The 18710-nt window shown below is 43.8% G+C and overlaps 1 protein-coding gene across 3 annotated transcripts in view; it reads right to left on the bottom strand.

Moving 5' to 3' along the window:
* The window catches only part of LOC147458943 (phosphoinositide binding protein), a 28455-nt gene extending 27666 nt beyond the window's left edge, over positions 1-789 (bottom strand). The window contains exon 1 of one of the 3 annotated variants that reach the window (XM_086510359.1): positions 609-789. In XM_086510359.1, the coding sequence (XP_086366485.1) occupies positions 609-719 (111 nt within the window). In that variant the 5' untranslated portion in view covers positions 720-789. Of the gene's footprint in view, positions 1-320; positions 519-608 lie in introns of those variants that run through there. The other 2 variants (XM_086510361.1, XM_086510360.1) reach the window with 2 other exon arrangements.
* Between the last annotated feature and the right edge of the window lie 17921 nt (positions 790-18710).

The following is an 18710-nucleotide window of genomic DNA, read 5'->3' as shown; positions in this document are numbered from 1 at the left end:
AGATCTACACACTTTCCTCCCCCAACCACAGTGTGGGCTCTCCATTGTGACTCTCATCACCACAATTTTGGAGCATCGAGAGTCACTCATCAACCACACACATACTACATCACATGTAACTTTGGTCTCATAGGTCATATTTGATCTCCAAGAATGATAATAAAATCTCTCTCTCTCTCTCTCTCTCTCTCTCTCTCTCTCTCTCTCTCTCTCTCTCTCATCCATCAATATTTACTGTGAGTGTGTGTATGTGTGTGTGTGTGTGTGTGTGTGTTATACTATTTTCCTCATGTTTCGACAGATACAAGTGGAGTATGTACCCTTCTTCAAAACATCTCTTCGACAGTCTTCAAGTTGCCTATGGCTTGGATGAGCTCCCCTTCAGTCATTATTACGAGCTCTACTTTGACTGTTTCTGATCTACCGCTTGTAATATTTTCTATGGGTTTTCCTCGTTTCGAAGTTTCCCATTAGTAATTCAATCTGACATTACTAAAAATGTGTGTGTGTGTGTGAGTGTGTGTGTGTGTGTGTGCGCGTATAAGCAGCTGTTAAGATAGTGCGCACATACACATTGCATATGCTATATAAGCCCTTTCTCTTTCTACCTTGCGATTGAAGAAGGTAAACGCGGAGCTGCAGGCCTGACAAAGAGAGGCATCACTGACCCACTCGTTTCCTTTAAGCGAGGGCTTGGGCGGGAGCTTCTCCAACATCATGAACGCAGCGGTCACTTGCTCGTAATTGTCGAAGTTATTTGCTTAAGCTTTTTGTTGCCGATCGAGAAGAAGAGAATTTTCAATGTAATTCAGTCGAAATTGATCAAAGATACATTTAAAATTATGACCTTTAATTTATATCTATACTATATATTAAGGAGACTGGTTTTCAGTGCCATGTGTCGCAATTTCTTTTATCCGGCTACAGTGAGGACGCAAGGGGGGAGAGAGAGAGGCGGCCGAAGGCCATTGGCCACACTAGTATCTCTCTATAGGGCGTCCACATCGTGATGCTTCTCTGTAAAACCTATATATCTCTCTATATATTAAACGGTGCTGAGCGGTCATTTTTTGGTCCTGTGCTCATCGTCGGCCACAAGTTCCTCTCTCTCTCTCTCTCTCTCTCTCTCTCTCTCTCTCTCTCTCTCTAAAAAGGACGTGTCACGCACTCGTTAAGTCAAGACATTGCTACCCAACGTTTGGTCGATTTTTGGGGTTTATGAAGTAGTTAGTTTTCCACAATGTACCACTCTATTGGCGAGACACTAACATTGAAGGGGGATTGTTGTTTGGGAAAAATCCAAGATGACATTTAAAAGAGGAAACCCAACTGCCTAGGCACTCCTAGATGAAACACAAGAACAAGCAACCAGCTAGGAACCTCCTCCTCGGGTGACCCACCCTAGGAGGAGGATGAACTCGAGTGTCCAAGGGCTAGGGCCCTAGCAACGTGAACACCAGGTGAGCACAAGGTGTCCCTCTAGAGTGTGACCCAACGGGGGATTTGAACTCACAACCCATAGGCTGAGAGGCCAAAGCCTTACCATTAGACCAACTCTTTGGGGACAAGTGTAATTAATTTTTCCATTTATCCTTCTCACAAACCTATTGTGCATGTTTGAATCCGAGTCTTTATTCTCCCACCTAAACTCTTAGTACTAACCTAAGAGTTGGTTGTTGTGCTTTCCATTACTTTCAAGAGATTTTTTCTTTTTCTTTTTTTAATCTTCTTTGGAAAGAAGAAAAACGGGAGCTTTGATTTGCTATCTTCAAAAACTAGTTGAAAGAGGTTTAAATTGGCTACCTCCTAGAGAGGAAAGTATTTTTGTAACATTTAATGGCCTAGTAACTTGTATGTAGCGAAAATTAGCATGAACGTACCTTTGGTTTTACCACGTTGAGACTGCGATGATATCTAAAGAGGTGCAGTTGACCTTTAGCACTACTAGCCTCTACTTAGGTCTACTAGTATGTATATGTATCTACGTGTTTGTGTGGTAATATACTTGTGTACGTATATTTAGATGAGTGAGTAGGGAAAGCTTAATCTTATATTGCTCTTTGTAATGTAGATGTCAGACGACAGACCAACTAGTGAGGAGCAACCAGCTGGCTCTTCGTTTGGTTGGTTCACATCTCAGGTGGGCTCCCACCCGGGGTGGACATCGCCTCCAGTGGACCCGAGTCTTGAGTCGATGAGAACAAGCAAAGAAATAAAGAATTTTTCTAGCTAGTTAACCCTAAACCATGAGTGTCATAGGTTTATTTTTGTTATTTGCAGGCATGGCCATCCTACACCTACCCTTCTCAGGTTCCTCCACCAATCCTAGATCCAGACCTATAGCAGCGGGCTCTCTCTTTACAAGACCAGTACCTTCAAAAGACAGAGAATTTGTTTGGTCGCTACACTCTGCAGCAGCTTGCGACCTACGGCATTTGTCCACAGACACAGACTACACCATGGGGGAGTCAGGGAGGGACTCCTTACCTATAGAGCCTCGCACCGACGGTGCCTCCCTCTACTCTCCCTTCCTATCGTCCTACTCCCCTTGCATCGCAGGGTCTTACTCCCCTTCCATCGCAGGGTCCTACTCCCATGGCATCACAGGGTCCTACGCCACTCCATTCCACTACGGCTTTGCCATAACATCATCGATGGACTTCCTCTGGCAGCGCGCGTCGACGCTCGTCTCAGGGAAGCGAGCGCCGTGAGAGACGAAGCGGCGGCGGATCTTGTGGTTTTGCATGTTTGGTAGTGGTGTGGGAACAGAGTCCCCACTTTCAGAGCGTTCCACCCCTGACGCAGAGGACGAGGATACTGATGCACCCGTGCCAGACATGCATGGGCGCTACTACAGGGTTAAATATGGCGGGGAGGTTGATTTAGTCACAGCACAGGGCAGGGCATTTCGACGCCATCTATAAATTCCTATACATTCAACGTATAAGAATTATTTTATAAAGTTTAGAGACCAACTTCCCGATCATGCACACTACATCGAGGACGCTCTGTTAGCTAGATTTCCAAACGCCCCCGATCAACGTTTTTACAACAATGGTTGAAGGGCTACATAAAGACATTTCTAAAAAACAAGCAGTCCAGTGTGCGGCGTGCAACAGCCAACCAGGTCAGAGTTCCAAACAGGAGTTACCACGGTGGCAACATGGAAGACGCGGAGTGGGAATGGGCAATTCAAGAGAAGAGCGATCAAGCTACGATGACGGGCTCATCATATAGACAACAACGCGAGGCCCACGCAAGACAAACTCCGACGCACTATGGCTCAGGAGGCAAGGGATCTTGGAAGGATAAATATGTAAGATTATTTGAATTATAACGTCGATCGTTGATTATAAAGATTGTAGTTGATAATTTGGTATTGCTATTGCTAACTTAGGAAAATGTCACTCTCTCTCGACCAACCAGAGAGATGGTCAAGTATCGGGAGCAACATACAGAATTTGATACTTGGTGATGGTTGTTTGAAAACAACCACATCTCTCACGAGCAATTCGATGCGGCGGTTGGACCACTACAAGCGGTAAGTTTAAACAAGTAATTTTGTATCAATTGTTTTGAGCTGTGGATAATTGTTTAATTTGGTTTGGGTTTATGTAGAGTCAAAGTGATCCAACATATGTGCCTCTGGACGATAACGAGGATTAGATAAAAAATGTTTTGTCAAAACTTTCGTAAAGTCACAATGTGGCACAATGTATATACAACTATTTACTTTTTATTGTAACGTTTTTAAATAGTTGATCTTCTACATTTTTTTATTGTCAAGGTAAAGTAAATTCAATTTCAGTTCTTTGGTATTTTTTATACTCTTCCAAAAAACAATTGATGTCTTATTGTTTTATGCGGGTCAAAAATAAAGGTGTTCATTTGGGCCACCCAACTTTGGGTGGCCCAAATGAGCACCTTTATTTTTCAATTGGCGTTTAGCGGTAATATACGCAGTAATAACAGCGGCACACGTCGCGATAATAGCAGCGGGTATATTGCCGCGACTATTATCGCGCTTATTGCTGATAAACCACTACCGCGTTCATAGCCGCGGTTATTGCCGCACGCAAATTTTTCTCTCTCCTTCTTCCTTTGTTTTCCTGCGGCAATGTTAGCGATTATAGATAACTCCTCTTATAGGGTTTCTTGTTTCCATGCACTTGCGGGCGATTGCTCCATCCTTGACCGACATTATGTTGGTCTAGTTCTCATTGTGCTAGCGTCGCCGACGGCGGATATCGTCCCAACAATGGCGCCGTTACCGGGGACGAGTAACCTAAGCAAGTGACCTTTGATTAATCCTATGAGGACAGTGTCCCTCCGGTTTACTAGAGTATAATTTTTATCTTAGTTTAGCTAGGATCCATAGAGAGGTGCTAGGGAGCGTGTGTCTTGCATGGGTCACCCGTGTAGATGGTTTTTAGTCTAGATTTGTATATGTTTTGGTGTTTGAGTGGTTGATGAGGTGATAAAAGCATTAGTAGCTAGACAGTGTGTGGTAGTTAAGTGTTTTTCTACTCACAATTGCAAAATCCCATTTTTATGTTTAGGAGTAGCTTTAGGTAGATGATTTGATCTTGATCTAGAGCTGTCCATCAATAAAGATTTTTTTTGACTTGTTTGTCTGCATTGAAATCTTTAAATGAATCTGATTATAAAAATCTCATGTCTCAAGGGCTAAAAGGAGACCAAAAATGTGAAAACTGATTGAATCAGTGTGTTCAAATGGGTCATTATACCCTAGCAACACATTGAAACTTGAAGTTTGGTCATCTTAAAATGCTCAAAACACAAGAACCAAGAAGTCAGAAGTAGAAAAAACTAAAAATAGCCTTGATTGAGCTTTAAAAAAGATAAAACATTGCACAAGACATTAAAACAATTGTAGAGACCACAAACAGCAGTTTGGAAAAGCAAGAAGTTAAAAATTGTACAAGAGACATCATACTATATGATGTCTCTAGGGGTAGCAGCAAGGTAATTTTGCAAAACGAGAGGTTACGAGTGTGCTCAAAAGGTATCATTTACGGTAGGAACACCTTGAGTGGGGAGTCTTGGCATAGATTTGGGGACCAAAAGCCAAAATATGAAGTGGTTGTGATTGAAAAAGCAAAAACTTGCTTTTGTGAGCACTTTTGACCTTTAAAGTTTGTTGTAAACACAAGTACATGTTGCTGATGATAAGGGGAACTTAGAATAGAAACAAATCTGAAAGTTGAGATGATAGACATCATGCGCGTATAATGCCTCCGACACCATCTTGAGACAAAATTTTGAAAATTTGACTGCACCAAAGTGTTTAAAAGGGGTGTCTTACCCTAGAATCACCTTAAAACAAGAGCTTTTTTGGTCTAAAACTCTCAGAATACTAAAGACAAGAAACCAAAGTGGGAAAAAAATTAAAAATTACTTTGTTTGAGCTTGAAAGAGCACAAAAACACTTGGTAGGGCCTAAAAATAAGGATAAAGACCTTGAAGATCAGTTTGGGTATGAGCAGAGTGTAAAACCGTCTAGTAGACATCATACGCGTTCGAGAGGGGGAAAGGGGAACAAACCCAATACACAACACAATGCCTCACTATAACCCAGGGTATACACAGCACCCCAATCCACTAGAGTTTACCTTCAAAACTCGACACTACCTGCAAGCAAACCGCCCCTTTCACATGACCATACGTACGCACGCCTTGCAATGCACCGCTCTGCTCAATTCCCAGCCTTCCACACACACACAGCCTCTCTCTATCTCTCTTTGCACGACAAACCTCCGGGGGGCACACACGCCCGGAACCACACGCACACAAGCAGAGAAGAGAAGGGGGAATGACGCCAAAGAGACAACAATCAATGGTCTTCTTGCATATACAACCATGTACAATAAACCTACACCCCTGCCGGCACAAACCTCGATAAAAAGACAATGGCTCAAAAGCCTACATAGGCAAAAAACTCTAATGGCCCAAAGCCCTATTGACAAAAGGCCCCAAAAAATTAACGTTTACATCCTTTTATAGGGGGAACTAAAACCAAAAAAGAAAAAAAGGTGAGCTCTCTAGCTCGTGCAGTTCTATTTGAGCTCCTTCTAAAATTCTCCAACACACTTTGGTTGTACCATCATTGCCCACCCCTAGATGCTCAACCAAAAAAGAGCTTTATTCCATTTCCAATTGCAAAACCTGGCACACACTATGAGAAAACCAAAACCATATTTACATAGTCTTATTCTGCATACTGCAAACCTTTAAGTGGGTTGCCCCACCCCCCTGCATCACATAGATTCCACCTTGATCAAACACCTGCCTTTGGTATCTTCCACCCATCTGTAACTGCTCACAATAGTTCCATACCCCATCACCTAGACCATCATGTATGTAGGTTGTCCATAGCCTACCTTCAACACTCCATGCATTCCTCTGAAAACTAGCGTCCACTCCATACTGAGCAGGATCAAGCATACCACCATCCAAAAAACATGTACCTGACACCAAGCTCCAACACATGTCTGACCCTCCCTCCCAACCAAATAAAGTGAAGGTCTCAATCATAGACCCCTGCATCTGCTGAACCAACCATCTCATAGCTGTATCTACCTTCATATTCATCAACCATACCTTCAATGGAAACAAAGCCACTGTCTGGGATTGTCCTTTCTCTACCACTGGACATGTCTACTGCATTGGAATCTCCACCGTCTCTGGCAACACAACCTCTTCTTTGGCCACACACTCAATTTCAGCATCATCAAGCCCTTCCTCTGCAACCGTCCCTTCAAGGTTGATCAACACCATCTGCTCTTCAGCTCCAATCACCTGCTCTTCGATCATCTCTTCTACCACTGCATCATGCTCCGCCAAGGAAGAGAAAAACTTGTTCTCTTTTGCATCCACCCTGTCTTCCTCCATAGGCACGGCTGCTCTATCTCTCCTGGAAAGATTTTGCACCTGTTGCACCACCATGGCACATTCCATTGCTACTTTCATTAGCATAGCCATTTTTAGCAAGAGGGGGCAAGCTAGGGAGGTATGGGGATGGTTTGGGAAACAAGGAATCTCCAAACTCTATATAAAGGGCATTCACACTTAATTTTAGAGACACGAACACACATTGGAGATAGGGAGACCCTGCTGATGTGGAGTACTCATTGGTGAAGCTTCAACAAGGCTTTGAGAGATCAGTAACTCCAAAGCACATTTGGGTAATGTAAATCTCTTAATTAATTACGTTATTATCAATCTCTTCTCTCAATTGGAATCCTTTCCAATTAATATTATTCAATTGGCATCCTTTCCAGTTACTACCATATTGTTATTCAATTGGAATCCTTTCCAATTGCTACTCTATCATAGAATGCTATACTCTTATTTACATATCCTCAATTGGATATCAACCATCAATATACTTACTTTATGGTAGATTCTCTACATTATAAAGTAATGAAGGTCTCACTACTTGATTACATAATCAATTGTGTTGATTGCATGCACAATTCTTCTCCATTGTAACCTAGATGTTTGCATGTGTTAGCTAGTCATATTCAAGAAATGGTCCAACTAAAATGATGGATTGTTCTTGCAAGTATATGTAAGTGATTAATCATGTGATTAGTGTATGGGTTATGATGCATGGTATCATAAGATTATGGAAAGATCAAGCAAGAATATGTTTTGAGTTGATGTGTAGAGTAACCAGTTATGTTTTGGAATTAAAATACTTATAATAGTTTACCCTACTTTCATTGTATTCTTATACTTTGGCTTACAACTTCTCAAGTTAAGTATCTAGTATTGGGAATGGCACCTAAGAGAACTCGCTATGGTGGATCACACGATCAGGAAGCCGGAAGGATTGATGGTAAAGGGGAAGGGAAGGCCCTAATGAATCAGGATGTGCCACTTATCTCACAAAGTGATGTTATTGCTCATGAACAGGTAGGAAATTTCTTTTTGTTCCTTGCATCATGAGTAGATAGGAAGGGGAAAACTACCTAAACATGGGGTCATTCCCAATTTGAAACCTCATCGATTGAACTTGTTAATTTTCTTAAGTTGTATTAAAAGTGAAAGATTGTTTGGAAAGTAGTTTATTTTTTCACAGGAAAGGAATGTTTGCCTAGTCGAAGAACTCTCAAATCTTCTTCATTCAAAAATCCTACACTAATATAGTCAAAACTCCATTTGATATCCAGGGAGGAGAGCTTAGCGGAGTGAATGCTAAAGCAATGCATATGGTTGCACACATCTTGTGGGTTGGTTCCCAAAATGCAAGACAATACTTGCACGTTGGTGCCCATGTTGAAAGTTAGTCACTGCGGGTTTGTACCTAGGTTGCAAGACAATCTAGTTGTATGGGCAACTAAAGACACCGAGAGCAATAAAATCTCGCCAAGAGGAGTGAACTCTTGGCGTTTGGATATTTAAATGAAGAAGAGTCGTATGTTGTTTTTCTTCCAGGAAAGATTGTCTTGGTGCCGATTTGATAATAGTTGAAGGGCTGTCTTAACGAACTTGTGATGGAAATCATAAAAAGGATCTTTGTGTATAAACAATCATGATGTAGTAATTAGAAAACAAGCAAAACAAAGTGTGAATGTGGGGACTAGCTCAGGTTACCAGTCAACGATGAATGGTCTTGATTAGTCTGCTCCTCATTGATAGAAGAGGGGGTGGGGACATCACATGTGGTATCAGAGCCTAGGTTAGGAAACTAAAAAAATCGTTATTGTTTGAAAATTTAGAAAAATGAATTAGAGACTTAAGTTCGAGAACTTACCAGCATCCATGTCTCACGAAGATGTCGACACTATGTATCGCAAGTTCAAGACATTTGAGATAATGTACTGTGAGGCTTGTCGTTCTTCAAATTTTACTTTTCGATGCAACATGATAAAGATTTTGAGGAAGTCTTTCTCTCCTCCATCAACAAGAATCCAAAGGGGATGGGAACTTGCATGGAATTGCAAAGGTGGCATCTTTTACATCAATCTGAGGAAGCTTGGATGCCTTTCCTCTGATCTAAAGAAGCTTCAATGGGAGGAAGAGCTGCAAGTTATCCAACTTTACTACTTTGCTGGTACTACTAGGATAACTACATTGTTATATCCGAAGATGATCTTGACATGACCTTAAATAAATGGGTTTTCAATCAAGTGGTGAAAGTGATCCCTACTTATAGGATCAAACCCATTTCTGTCCTTGATATTGATAGTCGACTTTTGAAAATCAAAGAAAAAGAAGAAGAAAAAAACTTATTTTTCCTATGTTGAAGCCTTGGCAACACTGTTGGAAGGCTCGGCACCGCTTGGTCAATCCTCCCAACACCCTACGGGCATGACACATCCCCCCCCCCCCCCCCCCCCCCCCCCCCCCCCCCTTCGATTTGCCGGCCTTGTCACCCTCAGCCCCGTTGGTCCATACCCCAGCCTAACCGGCCGCCCTCGGTTTCAAATACCCTTAATCCCCCCCCCCCCCGCCCGACGGGCATTGGATGAAATAACACCCCCTCTATTTCTCTCTCATTTTCCCTACATACCTCTCTCTAATATCCTCTTTCCCTCTCTCGCAAATTTACCACCCCCCCCGGCCAGGTGCAAGCTTTGAGCACTCACCCCGACCCCTCTCTCGTGCTCCCTCTGTGTTGAGCCGCATGGAACCCCCCCCCCCCCCCCCCCCCTCTGCTCTCCCGTATTCTTACACACTCACCCTTTACACCCCCCCCCCTCACACTTTTTCTCCCAGTCTCATTACCACCCCCCCCCCCTTGGCCCGCTAATATTCTTCCCCTAACCCCTCCCCCCTCTTCCCCACCCGCTCGCCTCACCCTCCCCTCGGCTTCACCCACCCTTCCCTTGGCCCGCTATCCCCACTATCCCCCCCACACCATTGACTTCTACCCCCCCCTCATCCTTGAGACAGCATACAAAACGGAGGATAAGACAACACCCCCCCCCCCCACGGTGGGCACCCGCCCTAGGAGATTCCCCCTCCCTCTAGCGCCACCTCATCCTCTCTCTCTCTCTCTCTCTCTCTCTCTCTCTCTCTCTCTCTCTCTCTCTCTCTCTCTCTCTCTCTCTCTCTCTCTCTCTCTCTCTCCCGTTTCAAGCCCGAAGGCGCAACGCGCATAACCATGGAGCCCACGCCTTCATACACCACACACTCACCCTCATCCTCACCCTCTCCCTCATCCTCACACTCACACACAAACACCCCCAACCCCCTCTCCCTCTCTCGCGCTCTGTTTCGGCAGCAGCCGCCCGCCCTCCCGCTCTCTCTCCCTCTCGGCCTGTACAGGCGCAACGCGTTCTCTCTATCTCTCAACACCACACACACACACACACATACCCCCCCCCCCCCCCCACACACACACACACACACACTCACCCACCCCCACCCCAAGCTTGTGTAGCTGCCGCTGGCCGTCGAACAGAGAAGAAAAAATAAAAATAAAAAAAATATAAAAACATATATACATTATGTACATAAGCCCCCGTTCTCACCGCACGCTCGCGCACACATGCACTCACGCACACACACCCATATACATATATATATATATATATATATATATATATATACACACACACACACACGCGTATACGCACCACGAATTCGGGAAAAAGACGAAGGACTTCACAACTACGACAACCACAAAAGGTGAAGGATCCAAAGCACGCGCTGCCAACAACAAAAAGAGGAAGTGCGCCGAAGGCATGCCTCGTCCGACCCCGAAAAGAAGTACGCTCGACACCGACGCACCGACAACACACCATTGGCCGACAAGACGCAACCACGACGCCATACCAATAATTTATAGGTTATTTTCATCATTTTCTTCAGTTTTCACCCGCAGTTTTCACCCGAGCCATTGTAAATTCCCATTTTTTTGTAAATATCCTCTCTCTAGGTGATGGTCACAAAGGCCCACCTAAGATTCCCATCTTTTAATAAACCTCCCAAAACAAAGCAAGGGTCAACCACACTCGGCCCACCACTTGCTTTGTCTCCCCGATTAAGCTTACCCTAACCACACTGGGATTACCATAATCCAAGCAGCCAACACCTATAAATTGGCACTGAGAGGTCACTATCAGGGGCAATTCATGCGGGGGGGGGCAATTCATGAGGAGCCAAGAATTTGGTAGAGTGTAGTGGGAAGGATTGACACCATCACCATCACGGAGAGGGGGCTTGTGTGTTGGGTTTGCCTTGGGAATTGCACCATGCGAAGGGAACCACACCCATCTCTCGACTCCAATGGTCGATGCACACACGTATACACGCTCTTGGTAGTAAGTTTCACAATCATGGAGTCGTCTTAGAGAACGCACCAAGTAGGTTGCACCACCTCCTCTCCCTACCTTTCTACCACCACGGCGTGACACTTTGTAAATACTGCAGAAATAATTCACCCTCACACCCCCCCGAGGGTTTTCATCATTTGCAAATCTCTCTCTCTCTCTCTCTCTCTCTCTCTCTCCGTGTGTAAGTTTACGGTGTTCATATCATCGTGGTTTGCGTCCTAGCCGCTCAAAGCTAGGTGGTGCCCCCTGTTCGCTTTACCGTGTGGCAGGCTCGAGGCGCGCCATTCGGATCCCGGTGTTTTAGAGGCCGTCTGGGTTTAGGGTCCGCTTTGCGTCCGTCAATATCTTTCCTCAGAGTCTTGTATTCTATGAACCCCACACGGATGTGTATAAAAGATACTACACAAACAAAATAGTGAACTATAAAAACTTATCCACAAATACTTAGGGATTGTACCACTATGTCCCTCTCTAAGAATCATATAGATTCTTAGCATAACTAACTTTTGTATACATCGTAATAGAATAAAAAGATGCCCATCTATCTTCTTGATGAGATATCAACTTTGTACATATCTTGATTTATGGCATCTTGAATTTAATAAAGATAGTTGCTTTCCAAATTTTATCTTGAGTTGTGGAAGTTTAAAGCACTTGGTATTCTGTTAAGTTCTAATTAAACCATCGACAAGCGTACTATTGTGTAGGTACCATCAAATGATTTATACACGACCTTATAGGAGAAAAAACTTCTCCTGGAACAATCCCAAATACCCACACTCAAAGGCGAAGGAACCCATGTCGAGCGTGATGCTGAAGCCTCTGGATTGAGGCAATGGAAGAATATTTCGAAGTTGTAGGGACCTAACCTATAAACCAAACTATGCTGGTAGTGTTTTGTCTTACTGGCAATGTAAAAATGTGGTGGGAACAACATTGCAAGGACTTAGGTGTTTCAAGATCTTCTTAGTCATCGGAGGATATTAAACAGGTGATTACAACACGATATCTTCCGCCCGCTCATCAAGATGCCAAAATGAACGAGTTCTTTGCTCTAAAACAGCTATCCTTATCGGTGGCATATTACTACTCCAAATTTGTAACCTTGCAAAGTCCCAACATTGAGCAATAGGTAGCACGGTTTTTTCAAGGATTGAATCATCCCTTGGATACCCCTCTTGAAGCAATGACACCTACATCACTTCAAGATGCTCTATTAAGGGCAACACCTCTCTCTAAAGAGACGGCTAGGAATCAAGGAAGGGGAAACTTTAGAAACCAAAGGGCCAAGCCAAACAATTGGAGCCCTAGACCTACTAATCAAGAGTATCAACCTCGCCTTGTAATAGCAGCCACTATAATAGCTCACCGCAACATCCAAATATTCGTTGCTTTGAGTGTAATGAGTTGGGTCCATAGAGGAGTCACTGTCCTAGAAGAAATATAGCAACTGTAACATTTAATGGCCTAAAAACTTGTGTGTAGCGGAAATTAGCATGAACATAGTGGGCATTTCATTAGAATAGATTCCTAATGAGAATTACAAGAGTGCTTGGGTGGAGAGAGCAACAAAAAGCATAACACCTAGTTAGATAGCATAAACAATACTTTCAAAAGAGAGAGAAATTAAGCTATTGACAACAATTGAGGACCGGATTTGCATGGAGCCGGTCCCCCCTCCAAAAGGCTTTGTATTATGGTTTCTCCCATCAAGAGAGACATTGTACAATACAATTCTTTGTGTTCCTTCAAGACTAGCTAGTGCAATGAAGATGAAAGCTTCATACACTAAGCAAAACACTTAGCAAACACAACATTAATTATCCCCGGTCTCAGACCCAAGAACTCACACACCTTTGAAGATGGTGAGAGCTAGCAGGGTATGAGAGTAGATTGAGAGGAAGAAGGAGTATCTTACGAGAAAGATGTACATCTCCTCACATAATCACTCATATTAGCATAGCTTAGCTTAGTAATTAGCTTGGTAGAGGAGATGAGCATGCATTGAAGCTTGGCTCTTGGTTGGATTTGCATACACATGCCAAGAGTGTGTCGATGTAGGCTTCTATCTCACAAGCTTGGAGTAGGTGATGAGCTCCCCATTAAAGCTTGGGAAGAGATAGTCTTCTCTTTCTTTACACATGAGATTGTGTGAGTGTGTGTGTGATAATGCCCTGCAAAAATCAGCCCCCTCTCTCTCTCGGGCGAGCCCTCTTGCTATTTGCTCTTGCTATCTCCTCATTGGACCTCCCCATGGCTAGCCAATGACTATTAAGCAGCATAAGTGATAGCCTTCTCACATTGTCCCCCTTTCCCCTTTTGTGAGAGCTTTAGGTAATTTAATAATTCAACTAAACTCTCATTGGACCCCTTTGCCTCCTGGCCAATAGGAATCAGGCAAGCCATTGGGCTCCTGAATGCTCATTGGACCCCTTGGGAGACTGTCCAATAGTCTTCTAGAGGAATTAATTCTCATTGGTTATTTTATTAAGTGTTTTAAAATTAATTAAACTAGATTTACTCTAGCCTAATTCTCATTGGTCCACCTCCAAGACCATCCAATAGGAATTGGGTACACCTTGTGGGCATCTGGGCTAGGGAGCTGACATGTGTCCCTCATTCCTTTTGTGTAAAGGGAGCTTGTGTGTGTGTGGCTTTCTCTCTTATCCCCTACAAGAAAGGCTCGCCCCCTCCTATGTAGGGATGTGCAAAGACTTTTTTGGACACACACAAAGCATCCAATTCCCCTATGGTTGACCTTTGGACACAACCTTTGAATTTTGGAACCTTAGCATTTTGGAAGTCTTAATGGGCTGAACCTTAGGGTCTTTTTAGCCCATTGTTGCACATGGATCTTTTGCAGATGGCCCCCCTTTTGGATCCCTATTTTCCCTCCTTTGGATCCCTACAGTGGCCGGTCTGCTAGCTTAACCAATATTCTAGCTTTTTCTCCCCTGGCACTTCCCCACATTAAATGATCAGTTTAATATGAGAAAATCATTTAGGAGAATTAGATATTGATTATTATGACATTACCTCTCTCTTGAAATCATAGTCGTCCTCGACTATGGTGTAGAGAAGATAAAGCATATTCATGAGTCCTTTTCTTAGTGGGTAGAGGATCCCTATGTTACCCTACGACATCATTCCACAATGGATGACTAGTCCATTTGGCGCTTGAGAGCCTGAGGCTGCCGCAAGCATGTCTGCACATTAGTCCTATCAGTCTTCCATAGTAGAGTGACAAGATCTACTTGGTGTTTGGGAGACGTCGTCTCCGCAAACTTGATCTAAGCATGCATACTACTTTATTTTTGTGCACAATAAAGAAAAAGAGAGTCTTATAAGACAAAAAAAAACTTTGTTCATTTTTAACATTTTGTGCATTTGCTTACTCTTGGGAAGTATTGTAAGCATTGACAAGGTTTAGGTTATCCTTTAATTGTATGCCTTGCATCCATCTAGCATCTTCAAAAGGATAATTCTTAAACTTAATAAGATATTGTCGGATAGTCTTACCGCCTCTTAATACCTTGTCTTCATGTCAGAGAATGGACTCAGGCTGCAGCACCTCCTCTTGGTCCTCGATCTCCGGTGGGTCTTCAATAGTTGGTTCTTGAGGTGGCTCTCCTTTGTAAGGATTTAATAGGCTCACATGGAAAGCATTGTGTATGAGCCAATGATTGGGCAAATTGAGTTCATCTCATCTTTCTCACTTTTGGTTGATCCATTTGTGTGTCCTGAGCCTCAGTGATTAGCTCATCTAGTTGGTTGGCTTGAGTAGTTGGTCTCTTTGTGGGACTAGTTGGTTCAGCCTCTTGTTCCTTAAGAGTTTCTTTGAGTGGTTCGGTATCTGGTTTCAGATTGGTAGCAATGGGAGTGGCCTCCTCTGCTTGTGGCTAGGTTGTAGTCTCCAACTGTGGTGGTGCACTTGTAGGAAAGAAGTGTGGAAATTCTGTAGTAGGGTTGATTGGTTCTTCGGGTGAACCCTCCTTAGGTTGTGTACTGGCTTCTTCTTGTGCTTGGGCATGTTTTCATTGTCGTTCTTCTTTATGGTAGAGATGCTCTAGGCCAGCCCAAGGATAATCCTTTTCAGCAAACATTGGGTGTTTGGTTTGAGTTTTGATTCTTCTTGGGGATGGTTTCCACTTTTCCTCAAAATCTCCTTCGAGCCCTCTTTCTAGCTCAAAAGCTGTTGTCTCTCTCTCTCTCTCTCTCTCTCTCTCTCTCTCTCTCTCTCTCTCTCTCTCTCTCTCTCTCTCTCTCTCTCTCTCTCTCTCTCTCTATTCTGGACGCTCTTTGTGCCGGTTCTTCACCAATATGTTTCTTGGTCTGTTTTTCTTCATCCACCTTAGTTTTCCATTTTTATTTTCTTTTTCTTTCAAGAGGAGTGTCCTCCTCTTCTTGCACTTCCTCCTCTCTGTTACCTTCTTCTTTTGTTGTTGCGGATGTGGGTTCTTGAGCTGGTACATTGACTAATTGAGTCCGCAGTATTGTTTCCACTGGTGGATCCTGTGTTTGTACTTTTGGTTCCTCATCTATCTTGTTGAGCAAACATAAATTTTGCTCTAGGTAGGCAATAGATGCTCTACTTGGCCTATAGCATGATAGGCAATTTTTGTGAGCACTTTTGAAGCTCCCACAAATGTGATGTTCTCTAGTTTCTTCACATGAGTGAGGAATGTGTAGATATATTATGTGTGGTTCACCTCTTTCATCCCCTCTTTCTTTGATGCTTGTGTGAAGGTGAAGCCACTGCAGGATTGGGAACTATATATCTTGGCGGTCTCTTGCCAATGAAGTGAAAATGTTGGTGATAGAGCTGCAGTGCTTGCTCTATTTCCCTTTGCTTCAATTTTTAAAAGGAGGATGATCGGCTGGTGAAAATACTGTTGGTTGGTTATTGTCTATCCCTCATAGATTTTTCTCCTTTCTGAAGCTTGAGTGCTTCTGTCACTTGGTCTCCAGTTATGTTAACTTCGATAGGAGAGCCATTGAGGCAATGGTGGCTCGTCCTTCCTCAGTGATGCTTTGGAAGAGCTCATATGCTCTTTTGTAATTGACACCATAGGGGTCCATCTCTATGTAGTCCTTAAGGCCAATCTTTTCCCAAAGTGATCATACTGGCTGTTCTTTGATGAGGTCATGAGCTTCCCTTGGTAGCATCTGTACTTCGACTTTGGTTCCATGAGCACTCTTGAATGATCCGTGGTAGACAATGACATGTTGGCTATTCAATTGGTCTTTTGCCAACCATGTGACATTTGCCTCTCTTAAGGAGTCTTCCTCTAGCTAATATGGTGGGAGTTCAGCAATTTTCTGCTTCATGGTCTTTTTCTTCTGAGCTCCTGATGTAGATGAGAGAGAACTTGATAGTCTATTAGCACATTCAGAGATTAGACCATGCTGGCAAGTTACAAATAAGTAGCACAAGTAAATAAACAAAAATGAGCCCTAAAAATTACAATTTAGCAAAATCTATCTTTGGCGTGCCTAAGATGTAGATGCGTGTTGGTGCATGCAAAAATGGTGTCAGATGGGCTGTATAGAAAATATAAATGTTGGTGGTGATTTGCAAGAATCTTCAAAGATTTTAGACTTTTATGTGGGGAGCTATGAGCAATTATATGTTTGCTTGACCGCATTTTGTACTCATGGGTGAAAGCATGTTTAGTGGTACCACTTTTTGCACCTTTTGGTGGTACCACCAATAGAACCTAGGTGGAGAGAAATTCAACGTTTTTCAAATTTGGAAAAGAGGGAGAGGGAAATTCTGAATTTGCATGCAATAAAATTTAAGTACCTATAATCTAGATGCATGCGGGCCATTATGGGGTGGAGTGGGTCCCCTTTTTTTGAACTTACAGTCATCATGGCCTAGACACTCCTTGTCCTCTTTCTCTTTTCCTCTCACACAACTAGCTTGTCACTTGGAATCGTGCATCTACGTGTGTGCTCGCTCTGCTCCCATAGATCGTGCTCCCCCCATTGCATCCTGTAGCCATCGCGCTCTGCCCCCCATTGCACCCGTCGTGCTCTGCACCTCATTGCACTCGTCGTGTTCTGCCATAGCCCTGGTGGAGCTCTGCCCCCATTGCCCGCGGCACAGAAGCATTAAGGCTGCAGCAGCACCCTCTACAGAGATGACTCCCAAGAAGAACACCCCCTCCAGGAAGTACAAAAACCCGACTCAAAGCACGGAGGTGGTACAACATGCGGCCTCTGCAACAAACACCACATCACAACAGACCCCGTAATAGCCACCACATAGTAGACCCTTGCAACACATGCGACACAACAGACACCTTCAACAACCCCACGACACAGCAGTCCCTTGTCACCAACACGATGCTACAGACCCCAGTAACAAACACGATCGTCGAAACTTCCCTCTCCAAATGCATGTTATTGGTTGAAAAATATGCTCGGAAAGGTGAGTTCTATGACACGTTTTGGTCGTGTTTTGTGCCTCATGGCAATGCATGGCCAAAAATCCTTTTTTCCGCATTGGTTGCAAATCATTTTTCTCCATGGATTTGCTTGTTGCATCAATGGAGTATCCGGTACTTTCCAGGTTTTGCTATTCTGCATTGCAGTTGCATGAGGAATATGGACTGAGCATGGAGGGAAAGCTGCCCAAGGATTTAATAGATAAGGACCTGCCACCTGAACAGTGGTCAACAGTGTTCAAGGTGCCAGAGAAGAAGAAGACTAAGATCTTCCTCCGCCAGGTGCATGACCACCTTTACAATGCACGCAGGCTTCTGTAGCAAAAGGTCTACCCGGCTGCCCGGCGAGCTCATGATGAGGTTTACGAGGGGACTTGCATATGAATACTGTGATGCTGCCAAAGCAGACCCCGACAACCATAAGATTGCATGGGCTTTGGTTGGGGATCAAGTATTAGAGAATGTCAAGAGACAGAAAGGGGAGCTCAATCGAAAAATATAGAAGTTCATGTCTGATTACGGCGTGAAGGAAGCCCCCACATTTGAAGGATTGATAGAGAATGCTGTGGACGGCGGTCCTGCGATGTCCAACCACCCTCTACAACACATGTGGACAGCCTCTCAACCCCTCTACACAGCATGGGTGGATAATCTTGCCGATGACCTTGAGCAACAAGCAGTGAAGGTACAAGAGAAGGTGAAGTCTACAAAGACAGTCCTCGCTGCAAAGTGGGACTTATGGTTGCGCAACAAAGGTACCTCCTCAGCTTGTGCACCCATCACTGTAGAGGTGGAGAGCCTCAGAGAGGAAGTGGAGAAACTGAAAGCCTCTCCACCAGAAAATGCAATTGTGATTTCCAAAAAGGAGGCTGAAATCGGAGCCCTTACAAGGGTACTCTCCAAGTCCTTTGGATTCAATGATGCTGCAAGGATGAAGGGGGAGGTGTCAGCCATG

The sequence above is a fragment of the Adiantum capillus-veneris genome, chromosome 4 (assembly GCF_014529385.1).
Source record: "Adiantum capillus-veneris isolate H3 chromosome 4, ASM1452938v2, whole genome shotgun sequence".
NCBI lineage: Eukaryota > Viridiplantae > Streptophyta > Polypodiopsida > Polypodiales > Pteridaceae > Adiantum > Adiantum capillus-veneris.
Note: the sequence above shows the minus strand (reverse complement) of the source record. Positions and strands in the feature narration are given on the sequence as shown.